This window comes from Plectropomus leopardus, chromosome 12 (assembly GCF_008729295.1).
Source record: "Plectropomus leopardus isolate mb chromosome 12, YSFRI_Pleo_2.0, whole genome shotgun sequence".
Lineage (NCBI taxonomy): Eukaryota > Metazoa > Chordata > Actinopteri > Perciformes > Serranidae > Plectropomus > Plectropomus leopardus.
The window spans coordinates 21,815,101-21,842,565 of NC_056474.1; the positions used below are offsets into that span (position 1 = coordinate 21,815,101).

At 40.0% G+C, this 27,465-nt stretch overlaps 3 protein-coding genes across 3 annotated transcripts; 2 read left to right on the forward strand and 1 right to left on the reverse strand.

The window, feature by feature from the left end:
• Positions 1–282: 282 nt before the first annotated feature.
• On the forward strand, positions 283–8,491 carry LOC121951100. The gene is made up of 5 exons (XM_042497320.1): positions 283–454; positions 2,572–2,868; positions 5,910–6,221; positions 6,326–6,492; positions 7,869–8,491. Exons 1-5 carry the CDS (start codon positions 388–390, stop codon positions 7,911–7,913), a joined length of 888 nt encoding a protein of 295 aa, XP_042353254.1. The 5' UTR covers positions 283–387; the 3' UTR covers positions 7,914–8,491.
• Positions 8,492–9,904: 1,413 nt separating this feature from the next.
• On the reverse strand, positions 9,905–12,515 carry mgst3a (microsomal glutathione S-transferase 3a). Its single transcript, XM_042497822.1, has 6 exons — positions 12,256–12,515; positions 11,654–11,780; positions 11,150–11,223; positions 10,960–11,017; positions 10,712–10,784; positions 9,905–10,605 (listed from the first exon to the last, which is right to left on the reverse strand). Exons 2-6 carry the CDS (start codon positions 11,768–11,770, stop codon positions 10,466–10,468), a joined length of 462 nt encoding a protein of 153 aa, XP_042353756.1. The 5' UTR covers positions 11,771–11,780; positions 12,256–12,515; the 3' UTR covers positions 9,905–10,465.
• Positions 12,516–17,686: 5,171 nt separating this feature from the next.
• Positions 17,687–27,076, forward strand: LOC121950899 (leucine-rich repeat-containing protein 52-like). The gene is made up of 2 exons (XM_042496985.1): positions 17,687–18,564; positions 26,496–27,076. Exons 1-2 carry the CDS (start codon positions 17,916–17,918, stop codon positions 26,822–26,824), a joined length of 978 nt encoding a protein of 325 aa, XP_042352919.1. The 5' UTR covers positions 17,687–17,915; the 3' UTR covers positions 26,825–27,076.
• The last annotated feature ends 389 nt before the right edge of the window (positions 27,077–27,465 follow it).

The following is a 27,465-nucleotide window of genomic DNA, read 5'->3' on the forward strand; positions in this document are numbered from 1 at the left end:
GACGCACACAACTGCGCCTCTGACGCACTGACAGCTGATTGGAGCAGAGGAGCGACTGCAAACTGATGCATGTCGGAGGAATAGATGCAGACATGAGTGACTGGCCCGAAAAGCGCACATCTAGAGAGTGAAATTTATAGCGAGAGTTTTAGAATAAAGCGCGTGTGCAGCCTGTTCCGCTCCGGCCGCTGCCCGCATGCAGCCCGCCGCGCGGCCCCACCCCAGCTTCTCTTCTGCCCGACTCCCTCAGGATATTTTTAGCGCTGATGATGTGCCCTGTCAAATCGCGTAACGGAAACAACCTCAGAGCTAAGAAGCAGAGCCGCTGTGGAGAGCCCACTTTGCTCTGTTTTTTATCGTGATCTGCAGGGGAAGGCCGCGAGGGAGATGAAATTTGAAATGAATTTGGCGTTTTGGGTGTTAGTGGTGCTTACCGGCTCATCGCAGACACGAGGTAAGGTGTCATCCCCAGTGTGTGTGTGTGTGTGTGTGTGTGTGTGTGTGTGTGTGTGTGTGTGTGTGCGCGCGCGCGCGCGCGCGCGATGTGGACGGACTTGACATCCCCCGAGTTGGACGCGTTTATCAGTTCCTCACATGATGCTCCCGACAGTCTTTTGATCTTGTAGAAAGTTCATACACAGCTGCAGGCTGTTGGTTGTATTATTATTATAATAATTACATTCAATTATTTATTCACTTCTCATAGTCTGCTCAGCCCCTCAGGTTAAATATTTTTTCTTTGTTCAAGGAGGTAAGCGTTTCTTTCTGCGCATGGTTGCTCAATTTACTCTGATTAGTGTCCTATGTGTCAAGTGTCCTATGCCTATTTATTTTGTTTGAACTTTTAATATAGTATATAGTATATATTATATATGTATGCATAGCCAGGGGCGTAGGTTTCATTTCAAAAGTGGGTTTGGGGGCTGTGGGGGCATGTTAAGCAGGAGTCCTGCAGCATGAGGAAATCTGGACCATTACACACTTAATTTCCTGCACTCTGAATTTTTATGCACCAATTTATGGTGGAAATGTCTTTACTTATGTAAAGTAAAGCACAAAATTCAGGCATCTGCTGACAGTTTAAAATATTTGAAAAATATAATGGAATGGAATACAGTACTTTTTACAATACTTTCGGGTATTTTCTATTGCTTTCAAATATTTGTATACCCGTAGATCAACTCTTCACATTTAATGTTATCCTTGCTGAGTCAACACACCTGGAGGCATAATAGACTCTTTTGTTTGGGAAAGAAGCCTATTTAAACTTCCAGTGTGTATTTAGGGGGATGTATTGTCAGAAGTCGAATATAATAAGTATGTTTTCTTTAGTGTATAATCACCTGAAGATAAGAATTGTTGTGTTTTCATTACCTTAAAATGAGCAATTTGTATCTATATAGGGAGCAAGTCCTCGTCTATGAGGTCTGCCATGTTGCATCGCCATTACAGTAGCCAAGTTTGGACAAACCAAACACTGGCTCTAGATAGGGCCATTCCCATTTTTGCATCAGCAACCGCGGCTAGCAGCCCCTCTGCAACATGCCAAACAGTGTGGCTAATTAGTGACACTTTAATTTATTTGAATTAATTCATAACCCCCCTGGACATTAATAGGTCATGTGTTCACAGAGAGAGAGTGGAAAACTTGGACAAGAAGAAACTGTCGAGAATTTGTTAAAGTTATTGATTGGCACACATTATTGGGTCCTTTTGCAGAATCTAGAAGGCTTAAGGGGGGTTTGTTTAGCTTACATTACTTTTTTGGACAATGAATATTTGTTTTTTTTTCTAACTTTTCTCAAATCATTTTCAGTTATAAACCTAACATTTCTTGGTGTTAAGCTATTTTTCCGAACATTTTCAACAAATTATCCCTTTTAAAAGTGAGAGGGGAAAAATTGTCTATTTTACAAAGTGGTGGAGACATGTCCACAGCATCTGCAGTGCAAATGACACCTATATGCACAGTCATCTTTATTTAGACTTCCTATTGTGTTTATTGCGTATATGTACATACGTATATATTTGCCAACCCAGGTACATCTTGGTCCTATACCTGCCCAACCCTAACCCTAACTCTGACCTTTATCTGCAGGTGCCCACAGTGCTACCCACTTCACAAACAAAACAAAATACTAATTATGTAAAACCAACAACAATAAAATAAAATAAACAAATAACTAGCAAATGAAAGTACTATCAAAATCTGAACTAAATAAAGATCAAGGAAATTCAAACAAATAATACTACTGATCAGATGTTTAATAACAACTAAAGACTAATAAATAAAAATAAATATCTCCCACAAGTTGACAAAAAAAAGCAATCTGCCTCTGTCATTGATAAGGCATTGATCATTTAAATTTTTTTTAAGGAAAGTTCTCTGGTTACTTTCTGTTTTTCAGTCTTTATGATAGTAATCTCAATACTTATTATTTGGACAAAACCACAAGCCATATTTCATTTTAGGCTCTGGGGAATTTTTTAGACCTAATTTTACAGACAAAACATTTTATCCAGGAGTTGACGTTTATCCCTTTTAGTATGATTTCTTTTTTCATTTCATAGGTCAGAGCAGTGCTTTGCCTCCTGTCCTCCCCCTGGCTGCCCTCCAGAGTCACACCGGACCCTCAGCATCTCCTGACCTGACAGAGGATCCTGGCAATGAGGCCTCACAGTGGACACATAATCCTGCAGGCGAGGATGAAACCTCAACTGAAACTTTTACCATCATCAAGATGGAAGGGACTGTCCGTTCAGAGACTGCGACAAATGCAGAATATAAAACACACACAAGCTCTGCAGTGGCTACAACTCAGCACATGAATGTTCCTGCCATCCTGACCGGTGCTCCTTCACCTTCAGGTAATCAACACAGACCTGCGTGCATTGTTTTTATGCCTCCTTTTTAAAAGCTTTTAATTTAGAAACACTGAAATTATAGTTATCATAATTCTACATGTGAATTTATTATTTTACATTCCAGTCTGTTTACTTTGTCCACATTATTAAAATAAAACATCCCACACACTAAAAGATGCCTGTTTGCAAACACAGACGCTCTCTTTTTAGACCCAGCTGCACTGCCAGCAGCCTTCCAGGAACATATTCCTCCCCTGACCCCCACATGACTGCACTGAGATTGTGAATGTGTGTCGTAACCTCATTTAAGAGATTCCCTTTTATAGATCAGATAAATATAACCCTCTCAGCTGATGTTGTGTTGCCTCTTTAAGCAGCTCAAAAATAAACAATATGGCACCATGCAGTTCACACTCTTGCCCTCTTTTTAGCTGTCTGTCATCACTTCTCTGCCCGTCCCTATAGAGTTATGTCCAAGATGTCACTTTGCAAAAGCTGCTGTTGCATAGTCTCACTTCAAAAACTAAATCTTACACCACTGGTTACTTTTAATCTTTGTGACTTAATACAAAATATGAAAAAGGATAAAACAATTGCCTCTCCGTTTATTAACAAGTATGCTTCATTGTCCTGTCAGGAGCACTAATGACTGCCTGTCCCTTCAGTCTGAACAGTAGTGATGTAGTTTGGGCTATAATTACAAAGCTTACAAAATTCCTAAAACACACCTCTCCCAGCCCTCAAGCTTTCAGCGTGAGCTGTCAAACAAGATGTAAACAGTCACATGTGCTTCAAGTGGAGTAAGAATTTATGCACGTGGAAAAAGGGAGAAATATCGTAACATATATTGAGTCATTTCACAGGCAAATTAAAAATCTACACAGTAAAGCAGTGACTAATAAGAAAAAACATAAACTCCTATAAATTATAATTTAATAGAGAGGCAAGCCCCCCCCCTAATGGTGTCACCCATGAGAGTGCACAGGAAAGTGTCACATTTTCCTCTCCAAGTGAGGATCAGGTCAAAATTAATATACATTTTGTGAAAAGTGTATGTCATCCAAGAGAGGCAATAAAAGCAGATCACATGGTCAAAGTTGTCATATTGAAATTTGAGGTGTGTTGATGGTTTCACGTCATCGGCTTGTACATCGAGTAGCATAACAAGTAAACGTTCCACCATAAAAGTTGCCAGCAGTTGGTGCAGTGAATTGAACTGTTAGAGGCTGCAAAATGACATTTTATATCCTAAATTATTATCCTAATGTATAAAACTTGTTACGGTATGAACAGCGGTCAAACCAACCACAGCTCAGCCCTGAGCACAGAGTGTTGATTCTCTACTGATCGATCGATGGACTGCAGCATTTCTAGAGCCACTGTTTAGTACTGGATCTGTATGCTAGGTGCCCCAATGGAGGGATGATGAAAAATGGGGACAGTAAGGAACAGTTCCATCGGTAACATCCAAAATTGTAGACAATGAAAAATCAAAAAAATGCATACTGAATTTAATTAAGACAAACTGCTTGGTGGAAACGCAGCTCTATTTTGGAAAAAATATGGGCAGTAGTCTATGGCTAGAGGCAAATCATTTTTCATCATGAAAGTTGCAGTTGGTCATAGCTTTTAAAATCATAGATCTAATAGAGTTGCTCATCTGCCACATATAGACATGTATAACTGCAGACACAGCCCATGTGCAGCGTACATGACACGCTCCCTACAAACCGCACCCAGCACTCGCACAAGTCAAACCCACCAGAGCAACAGTTAGTTGAACTCATCTACAACACCACTTGCAGTGACCAAGTGTAAGGCTAAATGAAGCAACAATCTACTTTATCCATTTATTAAACTCGCAATGAATGAAGACCTGATTTACCTTAATTTACCTTACCCTAATACAAACCTTAGCCACCTCTCTATTAACCTAACACTTCACAACTGTGTAAAAGCTTTTTCAGCATTTTCTTCAGGGTTTCTGCTTGTTTTTTGAACATACTCCCAAAACATAGTGCGGTCTACAAACGGAGTGAATAAGCAAGAAATCAATGTTGCCGGAAGAATGTTAGTGGAAAAGTCGGCTGCTTACAACAGTGGTAAACACATATGTACCACCAGACATTGCATTTGTGTACTACAAATATGAATGTCCCTTACCTCCAAGTTAAAATGATTTTTTATCGCTTTGTTTCTTCTTGGGACGCCATGCTTTTCATTAGACTGTTTCAAGCTTTTACAGGCATCTGTCATGTTCTTCCACAACCTGCAGCAAAAAGCATCCTCTTTCCCCAGTGAGCTGGCTACTTCTTTACAACTATTTAAGGCCATTTGACTGTCCCTGTGGTCTCTCAATGAAGAGTTGTAAACACGTCTGCACAGGCAAACCTGCTTTGCCAGTCATCCCCGTTAAACTAGACAGTGCAGCATTTCAAAAAAAGTAACAAACATTCAGTGGTGCACGACCACCCCCTAGTTGCAACTTTTGGAGCCTTCTGTCTCAACACTAAAGATTATGATGACATCCTGTTTGGCACACAAGAGCATAAACCTTGCTTTAAAGTGCATGTGCTTTTTTATTACAACCAGTAAAGCATTTAGGATGTGGATTGCTTCAGGATAATTGCAGTTGTGGAAGCGAGATGTTCTAGTCTTCATACTTAAACATAGGGAGAAGACTGAATAGAGTGGTGTAGTAGTGTTGATACCTGGTGTTTATCTCAATCAGTCACTAGCAAACTGGAAAGACGCAGTAGTGAGCAAAGTGTGATATCAACCACCACAATTATTAAACAGTTATTTGATGCATGAAAATACAAACGGTGTGTGTGAAACAGGTCATTAACATTGTGCTGGCTCTGTTTCAAACAGGGTTTCTTGGCATTGTCATGCAGTACAGGTGGGACCTGACAACAAAAAACATGTATAGCGGCTTTAATGTCAGTGGGGGTGATCAGTTTTCATTAACAGAGTTTGTTTACTTAGAAGAATTCTTTGCACTGTTTTGAATTGATACACTGCCTTCACATCCCCACTTTTAGTTGCCGCAGAGACCCTCTCATCCACGCTGACTGTACAGAGCATCACCCCTCCACTGCACATCTCCACCACTGAAGGCAGAGCCATTCTGACCTCAGATCCCCTCAACACCTTTTCATCTCAGCCGGCCCACACAATACAGGACACAAGCGCCACAGCCTCCGCCTCCACCATCCAGTCACAGTCTGAATCACTGACCACATCCACTACACAGCCAGCAACCACAGGACGCCCTCTGACCTCAGCTCCAGGCCGGGCTCCTGCTGGGCCAACGCACTGGGAGATCCCATCTGAGCTTAACATTGGAGATGAAGGTGATGAGAGTATTCATTAAAGCCTGTAATATTGATTCTTTTTCTCATTTTAACTTAAAAATGGGTTAACTGTTTTGTTAAAATTGTCCATTTTTGTCATTTAGACCTAAAAGGGCCTCGCTATCACTCAAGCTCTCCTCTAGACCCCCTGCTGGCTGGCCTGCTGTCAGTGTTCATCGTCACTACTGCTATCGTCTTCGTCATTCTCTTCCTCAAGTTCCGCCAGCGGACAAACCACCCTGAGTTTCATCGGCTGCAAGATCTACCCATGGTAAGGTACTCTTTTCTGTGCATATACTGTATGTATGAAATTACAGTTGTGATTAAAGGGAACTCCATAGATTTTTGTTTTACAAAGAAAGATCAGTTTACTTGTCTTACGAAGTGCTGCTCAGACTGTAAAAACAGTTGTATAATGACTGCTGTCTGAGGCTCTGATCAGACAGACCTTTTCTATTAAAGGCGGTCACAATGAATTGAGTCGAACCTACATGACTTGAAGCGTAGTCACCACGATCTGAACAGAAAACAGCAGGCTGCAGGCCAACAGTTGTTTACATTAATTTAACCTGCTCTAATGCTGCGTTCCATTCAAAGATGAAGGTTGGAATTATCTGACCTCCAACTTCCAAACATCCCAGGTGCACACAGCAGCATGAAACCATTTATTTTGCTGGATCTAAAAGTTTGCATCACTCACTTTTGCAGCAGCTGCTCCTCTCATGCATTGATCTGATCAGATATGACCGAATCAACAGATCAGTTATCCACCGCACCACTCAAACTGCTGCCTGAAAAAAAAAAAAACATCCAGATTTAAAGAGTGGGCACAGAATAATAAAAAAAGGACTTACACACAAGACCGAGGAGATCACTTTTGTGCAGACACTGGCTCTAAATGGCATCAACTGTGCAACACAGAGCTTGAACCATAGTATGAATTAAAAGTCAGGATATCTTGGTGTCCGCAGCACCATTTCTGACCAATCCTTCTGACATAACTACTCCACTGCTCTATTTCTAAGTCTTAAATCACAGCGCTTAAATCACTCTCACATAGGTCAGTGGCCTAGCTAGTTAGTTAATCCATCAAACAGGAACTACTAAATCCTATGTTTTAGTATAGCCAGTGCTATTCAAATGAGGACATGCAAGGAGAGATTTTTAGAAGAGAATTCAATACAAATATAAAAAAAAAAGTGAAGTCAGTTTAACTTCTTGCCTACAGAGCCCCTTGCAATCCTGTGTGCACAATCAGTCAAATTTACAATATAAAATATTAAAATTCACAGAGTTGCTAATCTAAATCATGTTTTAATTGTCTTGCAGGATCCATTGGTTTTGGATCTTAACCCATGCTATAAATTAAAAGTCATGTCCTAAATAATATGAATACACCTCTTTTATAATGTGTTTTTTTACTTTATTTTATAATCTCTGGCTTTTGCTAAATACTCTATTTTCAGGTGGGTTTTTTTACATTTGTTTTTTTTTTGTATCTAAATGCATGTATTTATTAAGTTGCCTTGGTGTATTTTATGTTCATTTGGTCATTTCATTTCCTATTTTGTTTTGTGCATTTCTTGTATAAAAGTGTTGTATAAATAACATTATTATTATTATTGTTATTATCATCATCTTCTCCAGGATGATTTGATGGAGGACACACCTCTCTCCAGATACAGCTACTGATGGACGCATTCTGTCAGACATTTCCACTCCTCAGAGACCAGAAGCAAATCAGACACCAAAGAAAGACCCGTATGGATCTGAGAACAGCATTTGTCTGGATGCAGCCGCATCTCTGCAGACAAGTTTTGGGTCAGTGATAAAAAAAAGAATAATAATTATCAGTGGTTCCATGAGAAGGATCCATAAAGTTGTTATAATGGGAGGATTCAGAAACACTTTTTTCCACATTCCCTTTAAATTATCGGAGATTTTCAGTCAAGTGGAAACTTTTTGTTTATGTAAATAGTGCCTCTGCAGCCCTGACTGGATCCACATGTATGCACAGCACTTTAATGTGGCAGGAATGGTCGTAGTGACCCCTTGGGGACATCTGAGGTCATGTGGACCAGGGTTGCATTTAGTCCTCCAATGTAATTAATAGAAAACCTCAGGTTATCCAGCAAGAAATAAGACAGTGAAAGACGTGGGAAAGTTGTCAACATGCCTAAGAATTATTAAGAAATATAAATTATGATCCCCTATGTGACCAAATATTAGTGAAGTGCACTTTCAAACCAATTGCCTATTTGCAGGTGTTGTCTTACGTTGTCTTAGGTCTAGCGGAAAATCTTCTAAAAAAAATTCAAAATAAGTGATTTTACAATTGAAAAGCCATATCTTTGGAAAATCAGACACACCAGTTCTCTTATAGTAGAAGCCACTCATCATTCAATTGTTTAAAATGATCAATAAGTTACCCTAAATTATATGCGCAAAAATATTGTGTTGCTGTCTTTTAATGTGTAGTTGCACGTGTTATAGATCTTTTGTCATCATGGTCTAATGCTGGTATACAAATGTGATTATTCTGTTTTCAAACATTTAAGCCACCAGCACACACTCAGAGGAGACCTTGCAACACCAAATCAACACTTTCAGATGAGTAAATTGTAAAACACACTTATTGTTAAATGTGTTATGTAAAATACATATTTATAAAGAATGCATTTGTTTATGCACAAGGTGTTTATTTAAATGCTTTAAATGGAGACAATGAGGAGAGGCAAATTTAGACTGTTGTTACATGTATCTGTATTAGCTGGAGTATCATGCAAATGTGCTGGATTTAAGCTGTTGTATTACAGTTTTTACCTGGTGTGTTCTGAGTTACTATACTGTTAAGTGCCAACAGTGACGTATGATAATATGCCTTTGAAATGTGGACTGTAAGAATTTATTGACATTGAGATTTTCTGTTTGATAATAAAACTGAAATCACACAATGGTAAGTTGCCTATACATAGAGGGTATACTGTAGGATCTTACAGCTATAGTTTTTGGGTTAGTTCTTTGAGGGACAGTTTACCCCAGAATCAAAGACACATAATTTTCCCTCTTACCTGTAGCGCTATTTATCGCAGTGACCAAGTGTAAGGCTAAATGTAGCAACAATCTACTTTATCCATTTATTAAACTCGCAGTGAGTGAAGACCTGATTTACCTTATTAGTAATGAGATGTAACCCTTACCCTAATACAAACCTTAGCCACCTCTCTTTTAACCTAACACTTCACAACTGTGTAAAAGCTTTTTCAGCATTTCGCTATTGTTTTGGTGTGAGTTGCCAATTTACCTAGATGGCATTCAGCTTGTGTTGAGCACCACAAGTCGAGTGCCATCTAGTTTCATTATAATGGAGAGAAGGCAACACACTGCAACTCACACCAAAACAATCAAGATTGATAAATCACACTTAAGGTAAGAGAAAAAAATATGAATTTATGATTTTGGGGTGAACTGTCCCTTTCAGTATTATGCTGTGTCACTGTAACCTGTGTGACAGCTATTTTCTTTAGGAGTTGGCTTTGAGCCCAACGGCTCTGCAGAGAGAACTTTGAACTTTGATTACTCAGTTTAAAAGAAGAAAGCCGCACCCTTAAACACACCAGTGTTAACAAAACCACGTATTAAAATCATTTCAACACCCAGCAAAAAAAAAAAGGCATAAAATATTTACAACCAATGGAAATATTTAATATCATCAGTATGACCAGTCAAACCCCTGTTTTCAATATGAGAAACATCTAAAAAAAAAATCCATCAATCATCAGAGTTATGAGTCTTACTTGATTATATCGGAGTCACCATTTTCAGTTATTCATCAATGTGCAAAGTCTGACTTTTTCAGACCAGCAAATACAATCTTCTGTCACAAACCCATCAATATGAAAACCTCCCTATTTTATTACAGCATTTTCATTATCTATTGCAAAATATGAAATATAATTAATGTCATGGGACCGGCTAATTAAGAATATCTTAATAGGTTGCAGCTGAAGATCACACATGCTGTGGGAGTGCCAACCAGTGAATAAACCCCATACTGCATCCTAAAGGAGGAATTTCCCTACCTGGAGAACCGGTCAGGTCACTAAAGCACATGAGCCTAACCTGACTTCAAATGTTAATATGCTCAGAGTTTAGCACACATGTTGCATCGTATACGGATTACACAGAGTGGCTTTAATGATAAAGTGAATGATTGAGTAAGCACACTGAAGACTTCGTCCTCACTAGCAACAGTTTACGTGACGGAAGGGGCCCATCCTTGGTCCCGTCCAGCCGAGCAGGTGGCCGCCGTAGCTGACTGTGGTCAGCATCATCCCGAGCAATGCCACATTCCCAAACGCTCCCCGCATTCTTTTTTTAGGATCTGGTTGAGATGAATAGTATTCATTTATAATAGCACCTTTGCACCCAGTGTTACCTTACACAAGCAGAAAATGTAAATGAAACATTGACTGCTCAGATGATCTTACCTCCTGTAGAGTAACCATGTGCGTACACCTCTCTGCTTATGATCCATACAACTCCAAGTCCACTGGTGAGACGCTGTGAAAGCAACACACTCAGTTATGACAGGAATTTTTATGAGGAGTAAGAGAATTTGTACATATACTTATCCTATCAGATAAAACAAAAAACTTAATCTTTTTTTTTTTTGCTTTAATCTTTTGATATTATATATGAATGTATGTTGGTGCTGTAAGCGCAGAAATACACTTACAGGACAATGCACACCGCCAATTGCGAGGCAGAAGAGAAAGGTGGGGTAGCTCTCCAGGCTGAAGTGATAACAGCATGTTAACTTTAACCTCTTTTTCCATTGTTGCTACTAATCATGAAAAGTGTAATGCAACATCAGTTAAGTGTGCGCAAATTTGAGTTGCACTGCTCATATTTCAGCTCCTACTTACGTGTTTTGGTGTGAACGCTGGATGCAGTTGAAAATGTTTCCAGTTTCTGGGTTGTCACTGTACATCTGAGGATACTGCAAGGCAAGACAGGTTTATTTGTATAGGAAATTGACACAAAATGGCAACGCCCAAGCATGGAACTGTTTCAACAAGGTGTAGACTTGAGCTGTTTAAATGGGTGGGTGCAGGTTTTAAACATTATGAATGAGAAACAGGGGAGTTTATTTTGAACTTACAAAAAAGTAACAAATAAAATTAAATGTTATCCTAAAGCAGCTCAATATACAAATTTTCAGAAACATAAATAGGTTAAATTTACATGTTTATAAAGGAGTAGGAAGAAGTATACACTTACAGGATATTGTTCTACTCCTTTCCCATAACTCAAACAATTTACTCAAAATTTAACATATATGCCTCTCACCAGTGATAAGCATGCATAACTTCAAAAGTAAGACAAATTACCACATGTTCATCCTTACAACCCTATGTACTCCTGCTCACCCGGACATTGTACTTCTTGCGGGCTTTGCCAACTTTAAAGGCCAGATGTCCAATCATCACCATACTGGCCACACCGGTCAGCACTACATATCCATACTCTTTGGAAAGCACAACCATGGTGGCAAAGCTGAAAAAGGAAAAAACATCACGCAGCTGGATAAGTCTTGGTTATTCCAAATAAAGTTCTTACAGATATATTGTGTTATCATTTAATATTTGGATTAATCTTGAAAGTAATACATCTTGCTTTTTGATTTCATCCTTGTTTTTGTTTTGTTAGTGAAAAAAATGAGCAAAAAGGAGGTGTTGGCAGAATTTAGGGCAAAAACAAAAACTACAGAAAAATACTGCTTTTTCACGGATATGCATGCATAATACTCGGTGTATGTGTGCTTCGTGGCCCTCAGTCAAACATATGATTTATAAATCTGTCAAACAGGAGAAAAGAGGCTGTAAAACCACCCGCGGAGAGCAAGGACGCCTTAAAAAATGAAAGGTCAAATGAGGATTCAAGCGACGCCATGAATGTAACACAAACAGGCCTGACAGGAAACACAGAGGGGGAAATCACAGCACTGTCAAAAACACAAACGTTCAGTTACCTTACAAATGTAGTGCACGAGGTTCACAGCTGTAGCACTCAGGTGCAGAGACTGACCGACTGTCACACTGAAGTTTCCTCTCTACTCATGTGTCCCCGTGCGTAAAGGCTTACGTAACGCACACATACACACAGGGAGGGCGTGGTGAACTGACTGTTCAACAGAAATCTGTCTTTAGAAATGATTTACTCGATCACTCCTGCAGCTAATATGTGCTAAATGTCACGGGAACATCCGATTTAGAGCTCCACAGAAACATTTCCTCAAATAATCAGTTCCACTTTGCGGACATGCGCCTTAGACTGCAGGTAAACTATGACGTCATGCACGCGCGAGATTCCCCTGCGAGAGTATTGTTACAGTAGTGGTTTGTTGTAATTAGCATATGGTAGCCTGCTTGAATTCTATACATCCATAGGCTACATTTTAACTTTGGAATGAAATAAAATCAATAAATAAATATATATATATCTCAAAGTGTGGATTAGCCAGCTTAGTGGTGTAAGGTGAGCTTTCAGTAGATGCAGACTTCCTTCTGCATGGTGTTTCAACCAGTGGATTTAGTTTGGTAAAAAGTGCAGAAGAAAATATTTTACCTTTTAGTTTAATCTTAATGTGTCATTGTCTTTCCTGTTCTTCTGATGAGTTACACACTGTTTATTGATTGATTAACAGACCACTGAGTGCAACTGTTTTAGCCACAGACGGCACCGCAATTGATCACAATAGTTTTGTGTCTGATTGTTTTGTTAAATAGCCTGTCTGAGTCCTGAGTCCTTATCACTTTTGCCATAACTCAGAACTCTTGATTAGTTCGGCCAACCCAAACATACAAAACAAACACAAATGTTATTAAAAACACTCCACTTTGACCAGCTCTGATTTAAAGTAGGCCCATACTGCCTGGGCTACAGTATGTGCGTTTAGATTTTAAATACAGGACTTTTTATTCAGATGAAATTCTAACATTGCTTAATTTGTAAGTGTCCCAAGCCAAAAAGGTTGGGAAATCGTACCAGTGTCAAGCATTATGAATATTTTTACTTTTGATATTTAAAGTAGGCCCATACTGCCTGGGCTACAGTATGTGCGTTTAGATTTTAAATACAGGACTTTTTATTCAGATGAAATTCTAACATTGCTTAATTTGTAAGTGTCCCAAGCCAAAAAGGTTGGGAAATCGTGCTTTAAAGTACAACGTCTCTGCCAAGGAGAAGCTGTATGCTTTCACTTCCACAAAACCTCCAGGAATGTCTTACAACGGAAGAAATATATTTCATAAATCCATAAAAGAAGTTGCAATAAAGATTAGCTTTGGAGAGAATTATATGATTGTACATGGGTGGTCAGCACCTCCCCTGTGGTTTCATATCCTGTAGATTTATGGATAAGGTTTTCAATACAGTTAATTATTATTAGATATTGCAGATATAATGTAATAGGTCCAAGAGTCCAATTGCCAGAAAAACAGGATTTGTTCTGTATGTGATTGATTGCTATATTCATCAAGCCATCCAAACAGTGTCAACTTTTACTGCAGGGATAATCCTTTTTTATGGTGGGCATCTTGACTTGGCATAACATGAAAGCAGGTGCAAGTAATAACATTAATGATGGCTCCATCCTTTTGAAGTGCAGTAAGCCGTGCCACCGCGCACTTTGACAATACTAAGGCTCTGATCCGGGTAAATGGTCGGCTTCCAAAATATCTGCCCTCCACTGAGGTGACCAGAGATCTGACAGCACGGTTTCCTGTATCACATATCAGGTCAAGTTGAAGTATGCAAACCATTCTTAGTGGTGTCTCTTGTTCAGCAGACCCAGGCTTAATACTGCATAAGCTGCTGACATGAGACTGAACTCAATCATTTTAGACATAATATACTTTACCATGTCACTCAAACAGCAACAGCAACTCGAGGGATTTTATCTTTTTTGTGTTTGTGGCCTACAATGTGCAACCACTTGTTGGAAGTAGATCAACCCACATGACAATGTTGTTATAGCCAAAACAGGTGTCATGAATGCAGATTAATCAGATAAATATGGGACACACGTCCTTGCAACAACAGCAGAACATGACTGACATCCTCTAAGACAAGTTATTACCAAAAACAAACACATTTACACCCTCATCTCACAGTATGCTGTCTCTCTGCTTCTAGTAGAATGAAAATGTTTGAGGTAAACCAAACAATTAGAAGGCCACATTTACCTCGAGAGAGGAAGTTATGAGAGTGAAGAGATTATTTTTGCTTGATGGTCACAGACAGTCTGTCCAGGCAACAGGTGGATGCACCAAGAACTTACTGTCTGCATTCAATGTTGTGGTTACTGTCAGGGCCAAGTTGCTTAATTGTAAGTGTAAATCTTTTTAAGTCTATTTTTTTGACCCAGTAGTATAAAATTTTCCTCTGCTGTTTCCCTTTCAGAGGCTACCTTTTTCCCCAATGTCTTTGTGTCAAAGTGACTAATTGCAACAACAATTTTTGAAATTGGTCCAGTATTGAGCGAGACTGCTGCAGCAAAACAGGCTGTAGTAAGTAACATTGATGGGCACTATTAATTTACATCCACTGAAAGTCCTTCTTTTTACCACTGACAGGTTCAGACTGTTATTAGAAATGTCCTGCAACAATATGGGAAGGATCCATACAGAGGCCGACCTTTTTGTTAAAGAGTAAGATCACACCTCTTTCAAGGTCGACAGATACAAAATAAAACTCCCAAAAAACATCTTGGTTTGTCTTTCCAGTGTTCTTAGAATTGCCAGCGTAGGTCTGGTTGAAATAAATCCTTAATTCACACAGTTAGGTGCGAAAATACTTTGGCTCTATAATCTCTAATGTTAGTTTATTTATCCTAAATGGAGGGTTTGTTAATGGTGAATTCTGGGCCATTTCTGGTTAAACAAAAAGGATCTTACTATTAACAAAAAGGTCTGTCTCTGTGGGGTCATATCCAGAACGTTGTCAGACACTTTTAATAACAATTTGAGCCTGTTGGTGAAAAAAGCACTTAAAGTGGATGTGAAATGATATCAAATCAAATATGCCCTGAGTGGTTACATTGCAGCCTGTACTGTGGCTGCCAGCTGTAGTGCTCTCGCTCAGTAGTGGACCAGTTTCAAAAATTGTTGTTCCCATCAGTCATGTCTTATTTTGAATTTTTGAATATTCCCATCAGTCACTTAGACACACAAACATGGAAAATAGAGTCCAGGTTAAGAAAAATAAACCAAAACCCTTTAAATCTTTTAGACTCATCGTCTAGTATCATTGTGTTCCCACCCCTCAATTAAGCTATATATCAAGCCTATGACTCAATGTTTCATATGCAGAATGATAAATAAATCTGGATAGTCCTTCTGACGCATGGGTCTTGGGTAATTACTAGCCAAGCTGCAAACCATGCACAAGAAAAGAAAGGATGTAAGAAGATTATTGCATATAAGCTTCTCACTGTGTAAAACATTACCAAGTATCCGTCACTAGATGTCCTCATAAAATCACTGAATACCCCGGACACAAAACAGCTGTGTGGATTAGTTCAGTCCACAGGATGGCAAGTGTGAAAAAGCATTAGGTTATACATGCCTACAGGCCTGGCGCTCTATTTCTGACACTAGTGAACACATACAGAAAAGAGGCTCAACTTCATTTTGTGGATGTGCGTGTGAGAGAGGATAGAGTGTGAGCATGGTCAGTGTGCAGTGGGTTGTTGACTGTGGACTCAGGGTAGTTTCTTTCACGGACTGTCAGCGGCACATCTGTCCTCCTCCTCCTCCATCATGCTGAGTCTGATTCAGCACTTCAACACCTACACAGAGAACCAAGAATAGACTCAGGACTCATACTGAGACTGGAGAGAGGAGAAAAACAACTGCTGCCTGAGACCACCCTGTCCCATCTCATCTCGTCCCATCATCTGCTGGCTGTATACTGGGTATGCTTTGAATTGGGGGGGCTGGTTGCCTATGGCTGATATGTCAGACATTATTGTAAAGGCCTCACTGCACATATAGGTCTGAGTGATGTAGATAAGCTGATAGGGATCCCCCCCTCGCAGCACATTGTTATCACCGCCTCACTCTCTTGTTTCCAAAGCCTAAAAACCCATGTGATCTGATCACATATGCCTCCAGGTGTCAGGTGCACCTGCTTTTTGTTCCACCTCTACACACACACACACACACACACAGACGCATGAGACAGGCTGATATCCAACACATATACGTGCCCACAAACAGATGTTAACACATGCATATTTTAATCTTATCTTATGCAGGTTTCACACATTATGTATCAGACTAGGGGAGGTTATTCATGGCCGGGCATCCAGTTCCACTCTCCAATCTTTAAATGTAGTTTATCACTCAGCCTTAAGGTGTATCACTAGTGATAGCTAGGGGGGAACATCATTGTCTATTTTACCAAAAAAAAATGGCTTGCCTGCTCTGCCTGTGAGGAGGGATCAGCATTTATTTCTATTTATTTACAAAGCTCTTTTACAAAAGCTCCTATACTATCTCTCAGCCAGTGGCATAAGGTAGTTCCAACAGGCCCCAGTGCACAATAATATGATTGGCCCTACTCACAGATTTTGCGTCCAAACTATAGCTACAATTAATGGTATCGTCACATGATCAAATAAAGACCTGACACTGGACAATATTATCATACATGCTACCCAACAATCATTATTGCATATATATATATATATCAAGAATACCAAAGAAAACAAGAAATTATGGGAAGAAGATCAGCCTTCATATGACCTGAATATTTTGAATACACGTAAGCTGACCTTGAATTCCAAGGTTTAATATCTAATCTAACTGCTTGTAATTGTCATGTTTTCAGGTATGTTTGTTTATCTGGTTTTCATATATATTCACCTTGAATTCTTCTGCTTTGCTATTTCTTTTAAGTTGAATATTATAAGTACATACTGAAATTAAGGGTTCAACCTCAATGTGTTTTCCGATGCTTTAAATTGAATAAATGATGATGATGATGATGATGACGACATACATACAACACACACCTGAGGCATGTGATGGTGATCACTGCGCCTGCAGCTGGAGCATTTTAAGTCGCCATTGTTCTAAACTAATCCGCATATGCATGGATTACACTTTGTTGGCTTTTTTCTATTTTATTTTATTTTATTTTACTTCCATCTGGTCTGCTGCCCAGAGCTTCTCCTCTCGCTCCAGCTCACTCCAAAGCGTGAGATCACTCCACAACGCACCCCCCACCCCACCCGCGCGCAGCTCAGTGCGCCCCTCTCATTTGGATTCAGTTTCAGAGAGCAAGAGCATGGCAAACATGCAGAGGAACAACTGACCGTTCATTGCAGGTAGTGCAGCATGAGGGGACGCTGTGAATGACGGAAGAAACCCGATAAATCAATGAACTTCAATAACAGCATGAAGACATTTGGTTGTGAAGTTCCCGACAGTAGGCGCGCGCTGGATCCAGAAGCAACGACAGGATGAATTGAGACATTACGCGCAAGAGGTTGCCACGGGCGAGCGTAAGGTTTGACCTCTGTGGGAATCATTTCTGAGACAAACAACTTGGTGAGGATGTATCAATGAAGAATGTGACCGCGCCTGACTCTCTCCAAACGGGGTGGATGAAGCCCTCGGCGGTGTCATGCGTCTTGCCCCGCAGCCAAACGCGCAACCCTTGCGGCTCATAGTTCTGCTCCTCCTCACCGCGGGGGTGAACACATCCCCGGTGCTCTCCTCGGGCTGCCCGGACAGGTGTGTATGTGATGACCAGCTGGTGGTTCAATGTGCTGGGCAGCACCTGACCACCTTCCCGGTCAACTTGCCGCTGGCCACGCGGCAACTCATCATCTCCAACAATCGCATCGTGGAGCTGCCGCCGCTCGCGCTCAACTACCTCTCCGATTTGGTGTACCTGGACTGCAGCAACAATTCTCTCACGGAGATATCCGAGTCCACGTTTGGGAATCTACGGAAGCTAGCCTACCTGGACCTCTCCTTCAACACCTTGATCCGGATCGAGGACAGGACGTTTGGCCCCTTGGCGAGCCTGGTGATGCTGAGGATGACCGACAATCCGGGGCTCTCGGAGATTCACCAGGACGCCTTTGTGGAAAACGCGGCCCTACAGGTGCTGGATGTGAGTCGGAACAACCTGACGGTGCTCAACATCACCTCCCTGATCGCGCTGCCCGCGCTGCGCTCCGTGGGGCTCAGCGGGAACCCGTGGAGCTGCGAGTGCGACAACGAGGACCTTTGCTTGTGGGTTCACCTGGAGGGCTTCAAGTTCCAAGGTTTTATTAATCATACATTCTCTTTTATTCTAATGTGATATGAGGTGACATAATCACAACATGACCTTTTCCTCTTCTTTCCCGAGTGGAGGGAACCCAGAGAGCCAATCACATATAAGGACTGCTGTGCTCCGGTTATTAATTATTAGATAATACCCGGTTACGTAAAGTATTGGCCTTTAACTGGTGGCTGCCCTCAATAATCTGCCTGTATCTTTCGAAAAGATGAAAATCTATTTATCTAACACCTTCCACAGACTATAAAATATGACAAATCGACTTCACTTAAAAAATCTAGGCAACTGATTGCCTCAAAAATGTAATTAAATATTTTATTAGTCTTAATTTAGGTTCACTTCATATGTATTAGTTAAATTTACTTAAAATGTAGTTATATTTACTCTTTTTTTGAAGTTGCTGCATCTTAAAAATGACAAGCTTAATTAAATTAACCTTTCTAAGTTTTAGCAACTTCAGTAAACGAAGTTTACCGTACTATATGTCTGTATTCTCCTGGCTGCAAACTAGTAAATCATATTTGATGATCTTAAATCTGTTAACAAAACAGAACTTGCAGATCTCCTGACTTCATCATTGGCAAAATCCTCTTTGTCATGACCAAGTTAAATCAGACTAACTTGTAATACTGAAGTTGTTAACACGTAGAAAGAACAAGATAATTTCAATTTTAAGGTCATTTTTAAGTTGCTACAACTTCACAAAATTAAGTAAATACATCTTAAATGTGAGTAAACTAATCAGTTATATATAATGTAAACAGAAAGATTAGATTTGCTTTCATTTTGTCAAAGCAATCTGTTTCCAAGAATAAGTAGGATCAACTTAAAAATAGTTATAATAGAGAAATCATACAATATAAAAAGCAGATAAAATTGAATGTTTCCACTTTCTGATAATGCACTCTTTATGAAGGGTTCACAATGTTAATAATGTTATAAATGGTTGATTAATCATTTACTTAGGCTAAATACATTTGGTTATGAGCCATTAATAAGACCAACTCCTGGATTGGTGGGTGGTAATTCTTCTTTTCATATTATTTAACCTGCTTCCTTAACCCTGTTCCTGGCATATAGTGACACCAGAGGCACTGTTTAGCGTATGTGTGAGATGCACCAGGCATTCTTCCAACTCTGTAGTAAACCCATTTGTATCCTTATTATTATACACTCAGAGAAATGTACATAGTTTAAAAAGCCTATATACCTGCGTTTTGTCTGTGATTTCAGCATCAGACATCATCAGCAGTTATTGACACAGAGGCACCATTCGTGGCAGTATGATGCGCACCATGCCCGGCAGTTTGTAACAGTGCCAGCAGCTATCATATTCAATAGAGCGAGCAAGTCCGCACAGGGCAGGCTGGAGGGGTGGTGTATGGGTCAAACAAACTCCGGACTTTCACCCAGTTGCCCACTGTTCGGTTTACCGTGTCACTCTAAAGGTCAATCAAGTTATTTAAATAACAGTGTAGTGTGCTTGTATGTATAGCATGTTAAGGTAGTGATGTATGTCATGTGGACATCCAAATACAATGCAGAGGGATACCTAGCACATCATATTTTGTTGTGTAGGTTTGCCAACAAAGCAGTGGTATTTGACAAGTATTTGTGCCACTCAAAGCTGGATGTGTTGGGGTTGCTTTTATTTGCATTGATACACTTCCTCCTTTCCAGTCGCATTCATGCCAGTCAAAGCTAGGTATAACTTAACTACTTTGTTTAGGCTAACCTAAACAAAGTAGTTTTGATGTCTAAACCTAACCTGACCCCTCGCCCGGTTGGTGATGCAGCCACACTGGTTTTTACGCTATCCTCCTTCAGCATGACAAAACATCAGCCTGAGTCATTTTTCGTGACCCAACATTAACATTGTTGTTACTAATAGTTGATTACTGATTTCTGAAACATTGTTAAATTTGTATTAGCCATTTATAAAGCCCCTATAAACCATTTATAAAAGGTGTCCTATTAAAATGTAAAGATATAAGGAGCTAAAAAATACCTTGGTCCAAAAAAAAAAACCAAGAAAAAATAATAGTAATAGTGCCTCCTTTTTAAGCACACACAGAGCCCTCACTGCTGGATTTCCCTCACATCACGTAACAGATAAAGCCATGCCATAATCATCCACAGTTCCATTATCTGTGGCAGATACAGCGTGTCCTGCAAAATGTGTTGTTGCGTGTGTACCACATATATACACATATGTAACTGCCACACAGTTTGGCAAAGTCTGCAAAGTTCTCAGCTTTCAGTGGGATGAGACGCAGGTGACAGCGGTGGAGCGTGACAACATCCAGACTATCAAATAGCAAAGAGGGTGAAAGGAGATCGGAGGCAGGAAGCCATTAGATTTCTCCTCTGGCGACTGTGTTCATTAATTCAGCTATGCAGTTTAGGGGGAAAACAAGAATCTTATATCCTGAAATGACGAATCAATCTCTATTTTATCCTGCTATTGGGATACCGTGCTGCCAATGTGATTAATGGATCACAGTTGCACCATCAGATATCGACCCCCCCCTCTTTGTTTTATTACCGTCAAGCTGATAGATGTGTCTCATATTCCACAATCGTTTTTACTTTGAGTTATTATGCTCATGCTCTGGTGTGGATGTGTCACTATGCAAAAGGGCAGCTGCTATTTATAGTGTGTCTTACTGAGCAAGAAGCCAGGCATAATTCTAACACCATAGCTATAATACACTCGTCACGCTTACTAAAAAGGCATCCCCTGCTCCTGTCTCCCACACACACACACACACAGACAAACACACACAGACTATAGTGTACCGTGGTCCCTGTGCAGTTTAGGCCGAGTCCAAAAGCAAGTCCTGCAAGAGCTGTCCTATTTTCCTGCTGCTCACTGGCTTTTGTTTCGCTTAATTTGGAGTGGAGCCTCTTCCAGTGACAGCTGCCAGCAAGGGACAACGCAGACACACAGAGACTTACAGTCTCTACCTCTGTTTTGTATACACACAGTCTGTCCATCTCTTTTAAGCAGACAGCACAGGCAATACCTCATCCTCTCCTAAACCTTGTCTCCTAAAGCAAAGTCATACACCCACAGAAATTCACAAATACACACTCGCTCATGCGTTTAGACACAAAAACACAGATATAGCACAATTTTACTGGGGGCGGGGGAGACAGAAGGATAACATCTTGGAGACAACTGTGTTTCAGCTGCGAGCTCTTGTCTCCGAAGCCTTGTTAACTCTCGTCTGGGTCTCACCTGGTTCATGCAACACGGCTCGCTTGTCTCCTCAGTTTAGGGAGACGCATCGATAGCAACCGAGTGAGCAAAAGAGAGAGAAAGCTTCAGGAAGGAACCAACAGATTCTCCTCTGTCTCGCCTTCCTGGCTAGATTAGCACTCGTTCAGCTGTTATATAAGGAGAACGTCTAGAAATAGAGCACACTGTGGAAAGGGGGAAGGAGGGAGGAAAAGCCCTCTTCTTTGATGCCAGTCCTTTTGGGGGGGGGGGGGGGGTGGGGGGGGGTGAAGCCAGAAGGGTTTCCTTCCTAGCTGTCAGGCACACACAAGGACACGTGTGCACACACACATTAGCAGACTCTGCAAGGACAGAGATAGAAGTAAAGTCTCATGGAGGGTGTTTGTGCATGTTTATATGTTAAGAGGGAGCGTGCATATGTGTGTGCATGCGTGGATGTGTGTTTTTGTTATAGCATATTGTGTTAATAGTGCACAGCAGCAGCCTCTGAGGGGATCAGAGTATGCTTTGAATTCTCTGTAGTAGATGGAGCTTAGAGAGGCTAACTGTCCTCCTGTTCTTCAGCTGCACGCTCGTTTTCAGATCTGTGAGCCACAGAAGAGCTTCTCTGAGCATAAGAAGAGAGATTTATGCACCGAATGAATAAAATATTAGGAAAAAGTGCATTTCTGTCACCCCATGAAATTAACTTATCAAGCAATTTGATTGAAAGCTACGGCATGATCCGTCTCACCCTCTGTCTAATCACACCTCCCACCAGTACTGCCTGAGTCAGTTATGACACCTTAACACCACGTGTTGCTACAGAGGGTGCATGAAAACTATTTAGCAAGCTGGCAGAGAAGTTGCAAATAGTTAGCTAAAAGTAATGGTTTAAATATTCAGAAATATTCAGCTAAAGCAGGATCAACACTGAAATAATTATCCAAAAATAATGAATAAACAGTTCATATGATTAGTCTAAAATGAATGGATAAACAAGCAAAATAGTTGGATGAAAGTGTTTGATAAATGGTTTGTCTGAAACAGTTGCTAAAAGTAAAAGATACATGGCTGAAATTAAAAAGCTAAGACAGGATAAACAGAGAAAGTCTTCCAGGGATGATGTTATTCTGTAGGCCCATGTGGAAATGAGCTTTGCCCTGGTTCCCTTGTCAAAAAGCCTATAGGATTTTTCCATTGGATTTTAGATTGTTGCAAATAATAAGCTCCATGGTAAACAAATGTTTATGATACTTATATTTTGATCTTCACAAATGAACACAGCTTTAATCATTTTTAAAGCGTAATTGTAATCACCAGAAGTAAAGAGCTAACATTAGGCTATAAACAACCTACACCGCAGTCACATGATTTAACCTCGCCACCACAACAAGGCTGTAAAGCCATGTTTGGTGTGATGACATATTGTATTATTGTAGTCTCATTAAGCCGCTTGTTAGCATCCAGACACATAAAAGCTTCAAAACTCACAAGTGGGTTATTAACTGATGTATTTTATGTCAGAGAACAAAACGTGAAAGTCTCTTATGCTTGTGTTTACCACAGAGCTTATTTCAGGCTTCTACACAAAAACATATAAAAAAAAACCATTGACTTTGAGATGACGGAACTGGGAGTACAAAAATGCTAACTCATTTCCAGGTTTTAAGACTCATTCCTGGAGCACGCTAGATAAATGTATGTAATGATAGGCTAAGAAAGGATAAACAGGTGAAACAGCTAAAAATATTACATAAATGGTTTAAAATTATTAGTTGAGTAATGATAAATGTATGAAATAGTTAGCTAAAACTGACAGGTGAAACTATCGAAATAAATTGACAAAATGGTAAGAATAGCAAGCTAAAAGGAAAAGACGTAACATTAATGCTACTGCTGAAACATTTAGCTGAAGGTGATGGATGAGTTTGCTGAAAGGAGCAGTTAAAATAAAAGCAAAAAGCAACTGATGAATAGTTGAGATGTTTAGCTGAACCTAATGGATGAAAAGGTGTTTGCTAAAATTAAATGGTTAAAATAGGAAAGTATGGCTAGTACAAATAGTGCCATTTAAGTGGTAGACCACAGAGGAATGCAAATATAACCAAACCTGAACAATGACAATTTAGTGGTATGACAAAATATTATACTGGTGTTTTGTCATGTTACTTAACAACCATGTTACATCCACATTACATCCATGTTTTCCATGTTACTTAACATCCAGGTCGACATAAATCGAGATGGACACATTTGGAACATGACAAGAAGTCACTGGAGGGCTGCTTGTGCTCATTATGAAATATTTGCTGATCAAAAGGATGTTTTTCGTGCAATGAGAGTTTGTGTGCTTCTGCAGTCATTGCATAACACAAGAAATCCAAGAGACTTAATTTATACCATTAACACTAAAATCTCAGAAGGTGAGAGAAAAAACAGCATCAACATACCTATAAAAGCATTACAATATTAATGAATTATTCATGTAAAATGTAAAATGCACTACACAATTGTTTTGTGATTTTCCCCAAATATCTCACAGGGTGCAAAGAGTCAAAGCAGCACTTCTTCATGCAGATCCTACAGATTTTCCTGTATTCATTAGGTCTACATATATGCGCAAACTGTATTCATTTCATAGCAAAAATGGCAGCAATATGAGGATGCATATTTTAAGGCTGTTGGTGTAGAAACAGGGTTACAGAAAACTGTTCCCTGTGCAGAAACTTCCAAGTCTTTTGATCTCTCCCAGCGGGACTCCCCCCTCGCACAAAAGCTTTGAAAAAACAGAAGCCAATTAAAAACAGTGGCCGCATGGAGATGGCACTCTGTTGTGTTGTGCTGTGTTTCTGCTCACAAAAGACTCAACCAGGCTTCAGGATTATTTTCTGAAAAAGGCTTCTCATCAGCTGCTGCAGAGCTCAACATCCATCATGTGGCACATTTGACTGATGGGTCTTTTTAAAATTGTATCCATCTACTGTAGTTTTCTGAAAGAGAAGGAACTCAACATTTTTATTAGGATTTGTGGATTTCAGCAAGGTCTTAGTCGTAGTCATACCCAGTGCCTGATGATGAGAAACCTTATTATCTGTGGTTTCAGGCAGACACAAAGGCCCAAGTCACTTTCTAATCCTGTGGGGGAGACAGGAGTTTGAATAATTCATCCGAGTTTTTTTAAATTCAATGCTGCACCAACTCAAGACTACACGTGAAGCTCCTAAAGCCTTGTAGTTTTCTGATAAAGAAGGCGGCATTGTTATGTTGGTGCAGTGTTCTGCATTTATGTCTTTCAGCTGTGTGAGCCTGAATATGCCGTGGATATCTTCAGCTCATTTTTTTTCCATTTACAAATGTTGTGCAAAACGATATAAAGTACTAAATGAATTATTTAACAGGCTGCTCTGTGTAATGCCATATGTATATTTTCCTTGCTATGTTACTTGTGCATTTTGTCAAGGCTTATACAACATCAAAGAATGCTTTAAAATGATGTTAAAGATTTATGATAATTATATGCAAAAGTTGTGCATATGTTTGCTTAATGTAAGTAAAGTTAGGCCACTTGATACTTGCAAAGAAGATTACCAGCTGAATGCACTTTAAAGGCCCTGAAAATAAATTTTTTCGATTAGCTTCTTACTCTGGTTGGCTGGGTCGTACATAACCACATTATCTTTTCCAAAGTTAAAACTGTTATTTCACATGAAAGATTTCTGTGAGAGACCTGATAAGGCAGATCGGCCGAGTTTTTGAATATTAAAATCTACTGTGATACTGTGAACACCAATCAATATCTAGACAAGTCCCTCCCTAGCTTCTTGTTTTGTACAGGAAACAAAGCATATGCAGAATCAAAAAGCACTCTGTGAGCCTTTTCAACATAACTTTATTAACCCATTACTAGGCATGTTTCCACACTCTGATTTTGGTAGTTGCTTATTCAGTAATCAATATTAAATGTTATAGATAAAAACTTAAGATTTTATATGAATTTTGGCAGGAGCTTTAAAACAAATTTACATATGTATGTAGTTATCCTGCTTTAAAAATAGAATTACTGCCACATAGTTGTATGCCTCCTCGCACCAGTCAAGTTGCACTTCTAGTTTACATATATACGGATTTCGGGACATTTCTGGGGTTTTAGGACATTTCAAGGATTTTAGGATGTTTCAAGGATTTTCAGATGTTTTGAGGATTTTAGGATGTTTCAAGGATTTCAGGACATTAGGGGCTTAGTTAAGACCTCTGTCAAGGGATGCGGGCGATCCTCCACTGGCAATTTCTTTTAATAAACAAGCTCAATTTTGATGCACTCTAACCTCATGTACCTTGTGTACCTTTTGCACTAATACTACAAAAACAACTCCCAGTGTGAATTACTGTATTGCATTGTTCTTACTGTGAATAAGAAAATGGTTTGGAGGGCCACCCAGCACCCTATCGGGGGCCAGATTTGGCTGGCAGGCCAAAATTTGAGTATCACTGCTCTATAGTCTGAACAATGCCATTCCAGCACAGCTGACCTGTTTATGACTGAAACCTTTCTGTATGAGAGAAGAGGGGGGAAAAGCACTTTTGTCTGTGGTGCATTTTACATTATAGTTTCTTACTAAATATGTTGATGTATTGTTTGGAGCTATGACTAATCCTTTATCATTTCTCTTTGATGTGTTTCTGTGTGACAGATGAGGGCCAGACGGTGTGTGGCTCACCTGCTGACATGCAAGGTCGTCGTATGGGTGAGGTGGGCATCCAGCTACGGACGTTATGTCACCAGACTCTGGGCTCCTGGGACTACCTTTTCTTTGTCCTCATCGGCTTTGTCATCTTTGCTGCTGGCACCGTGTCGGCCTGGGTGATGGGCGTCATTATGGTGCTCTATGAGCGCTACATCAAGAAGAAAGATGAACAGCTTGATGTGGACGATGAGGAAGAATCTGGTGAGACGGGCCACCCATCACAGGCCAGGAGTGACCATGGCAACGGGAATTTGAGAACGTCACATACTGTTTAAAATGTTTAATCCCACTCTGCCCATCGCGGATTCCCACAGTGCCTCCTGTCAACTTCCAGGACTGTCTGTGAAGTCTAATTACACTCCAGTTAAACTGAGCCTGTTTTACAGGCTCAGTTCTGAAAGATAAAAGAGAGGATTCAACAGAAAGTTGGAATGCCATTCTTCTCATTTGTGGTGGGCTTTCAGGTGACGTAACACACACACACTCTGGCTGCTGTTGTGGAGGTCCCCAAGCACTGGGTATGACTGACCATGTATGCAAACATATACATAGCCGTTTCCTCCTTGTTTCAGCCACTTGCCAAAAAACAAAGTGTTGAAAATGTTGGCATTGTGCATGCCTGCCAGACATGAATACATTACATTTCTATACTATACTATATATATTTCTATACTATTATGTAACCAATACGTTGAAACTTGACATTTTAACAACACTGTGGTTAATGTGTAGTTAGGTTAAGACACAAAAAACACTTGGTCATGATTCGGAAAAGATCACGTTGTGGCTTAAATCCTCGTGGCACAATCCTTGCTGGGAATGCAGTGATTTCGAAGCAAAAAACAGCCACTTTTCATGACACTATCTCAGCAGAAAATACAGCGATGTCTCAGAAAAAAAAAGAAATGCATTTTGT

Coding starts and splice junctions, on each gene's coding strand:
- LOC121950899 (XM_042496985.1), top strand. CDS start 17,916: ATGCGTCTTGCCCCGCAGCCAAACGCGCAACCCTTGCGGCTCATAGTT. Junction 18,565..26,495: donor GGAGGGCTTCAAGTTCCAAG/GTTTTATTAATC, acceptor TCTGTGTGACAG/ATGAGGGCCAGACGGTGTGT.
- mgst3a (XM_042497822.1), bottom strand. CDS start 11,770: ATGGTTGTGCTTTCCAAAGAGTATGGATATGTAGTGCTGACCGGTGTG. Junction 11,224..11,653: donor GCAAGAAGTACAATGTCCGG/GTGAGCAGGAGT, acceptor CTTGCCTTGCAG/TATCCTCAGATGTACAGTGA. Junction 10,606..10,711: donor ACATGGTTACTCTACAGGAG/GTAAGATCATCT, acceptor CATCTCAACCAG/ATCCTAAAAAAAGAATGCGG.
- LOC121951100 (XM_042497320.1), top strand. CDS start 388: ATGAAATTTGAAATGAATTTGGCGTTTTGGGTGTTAGTGGTGCTTACC. Junction 455..2,571: donor CGGCTCATCGCAGACACGAG/GTAAGGTGTCAT, acceptor TTCATTTCATAG/GTCAGAGCAGTGCTTTGCCT. Junction 2,869..5,909: donor CGGTGCTCCTTCACCTTCAG/GTAATCAACACA, acceptor CCCCACTTTTAG/TTGCCGCAGAGACCCTCTCA.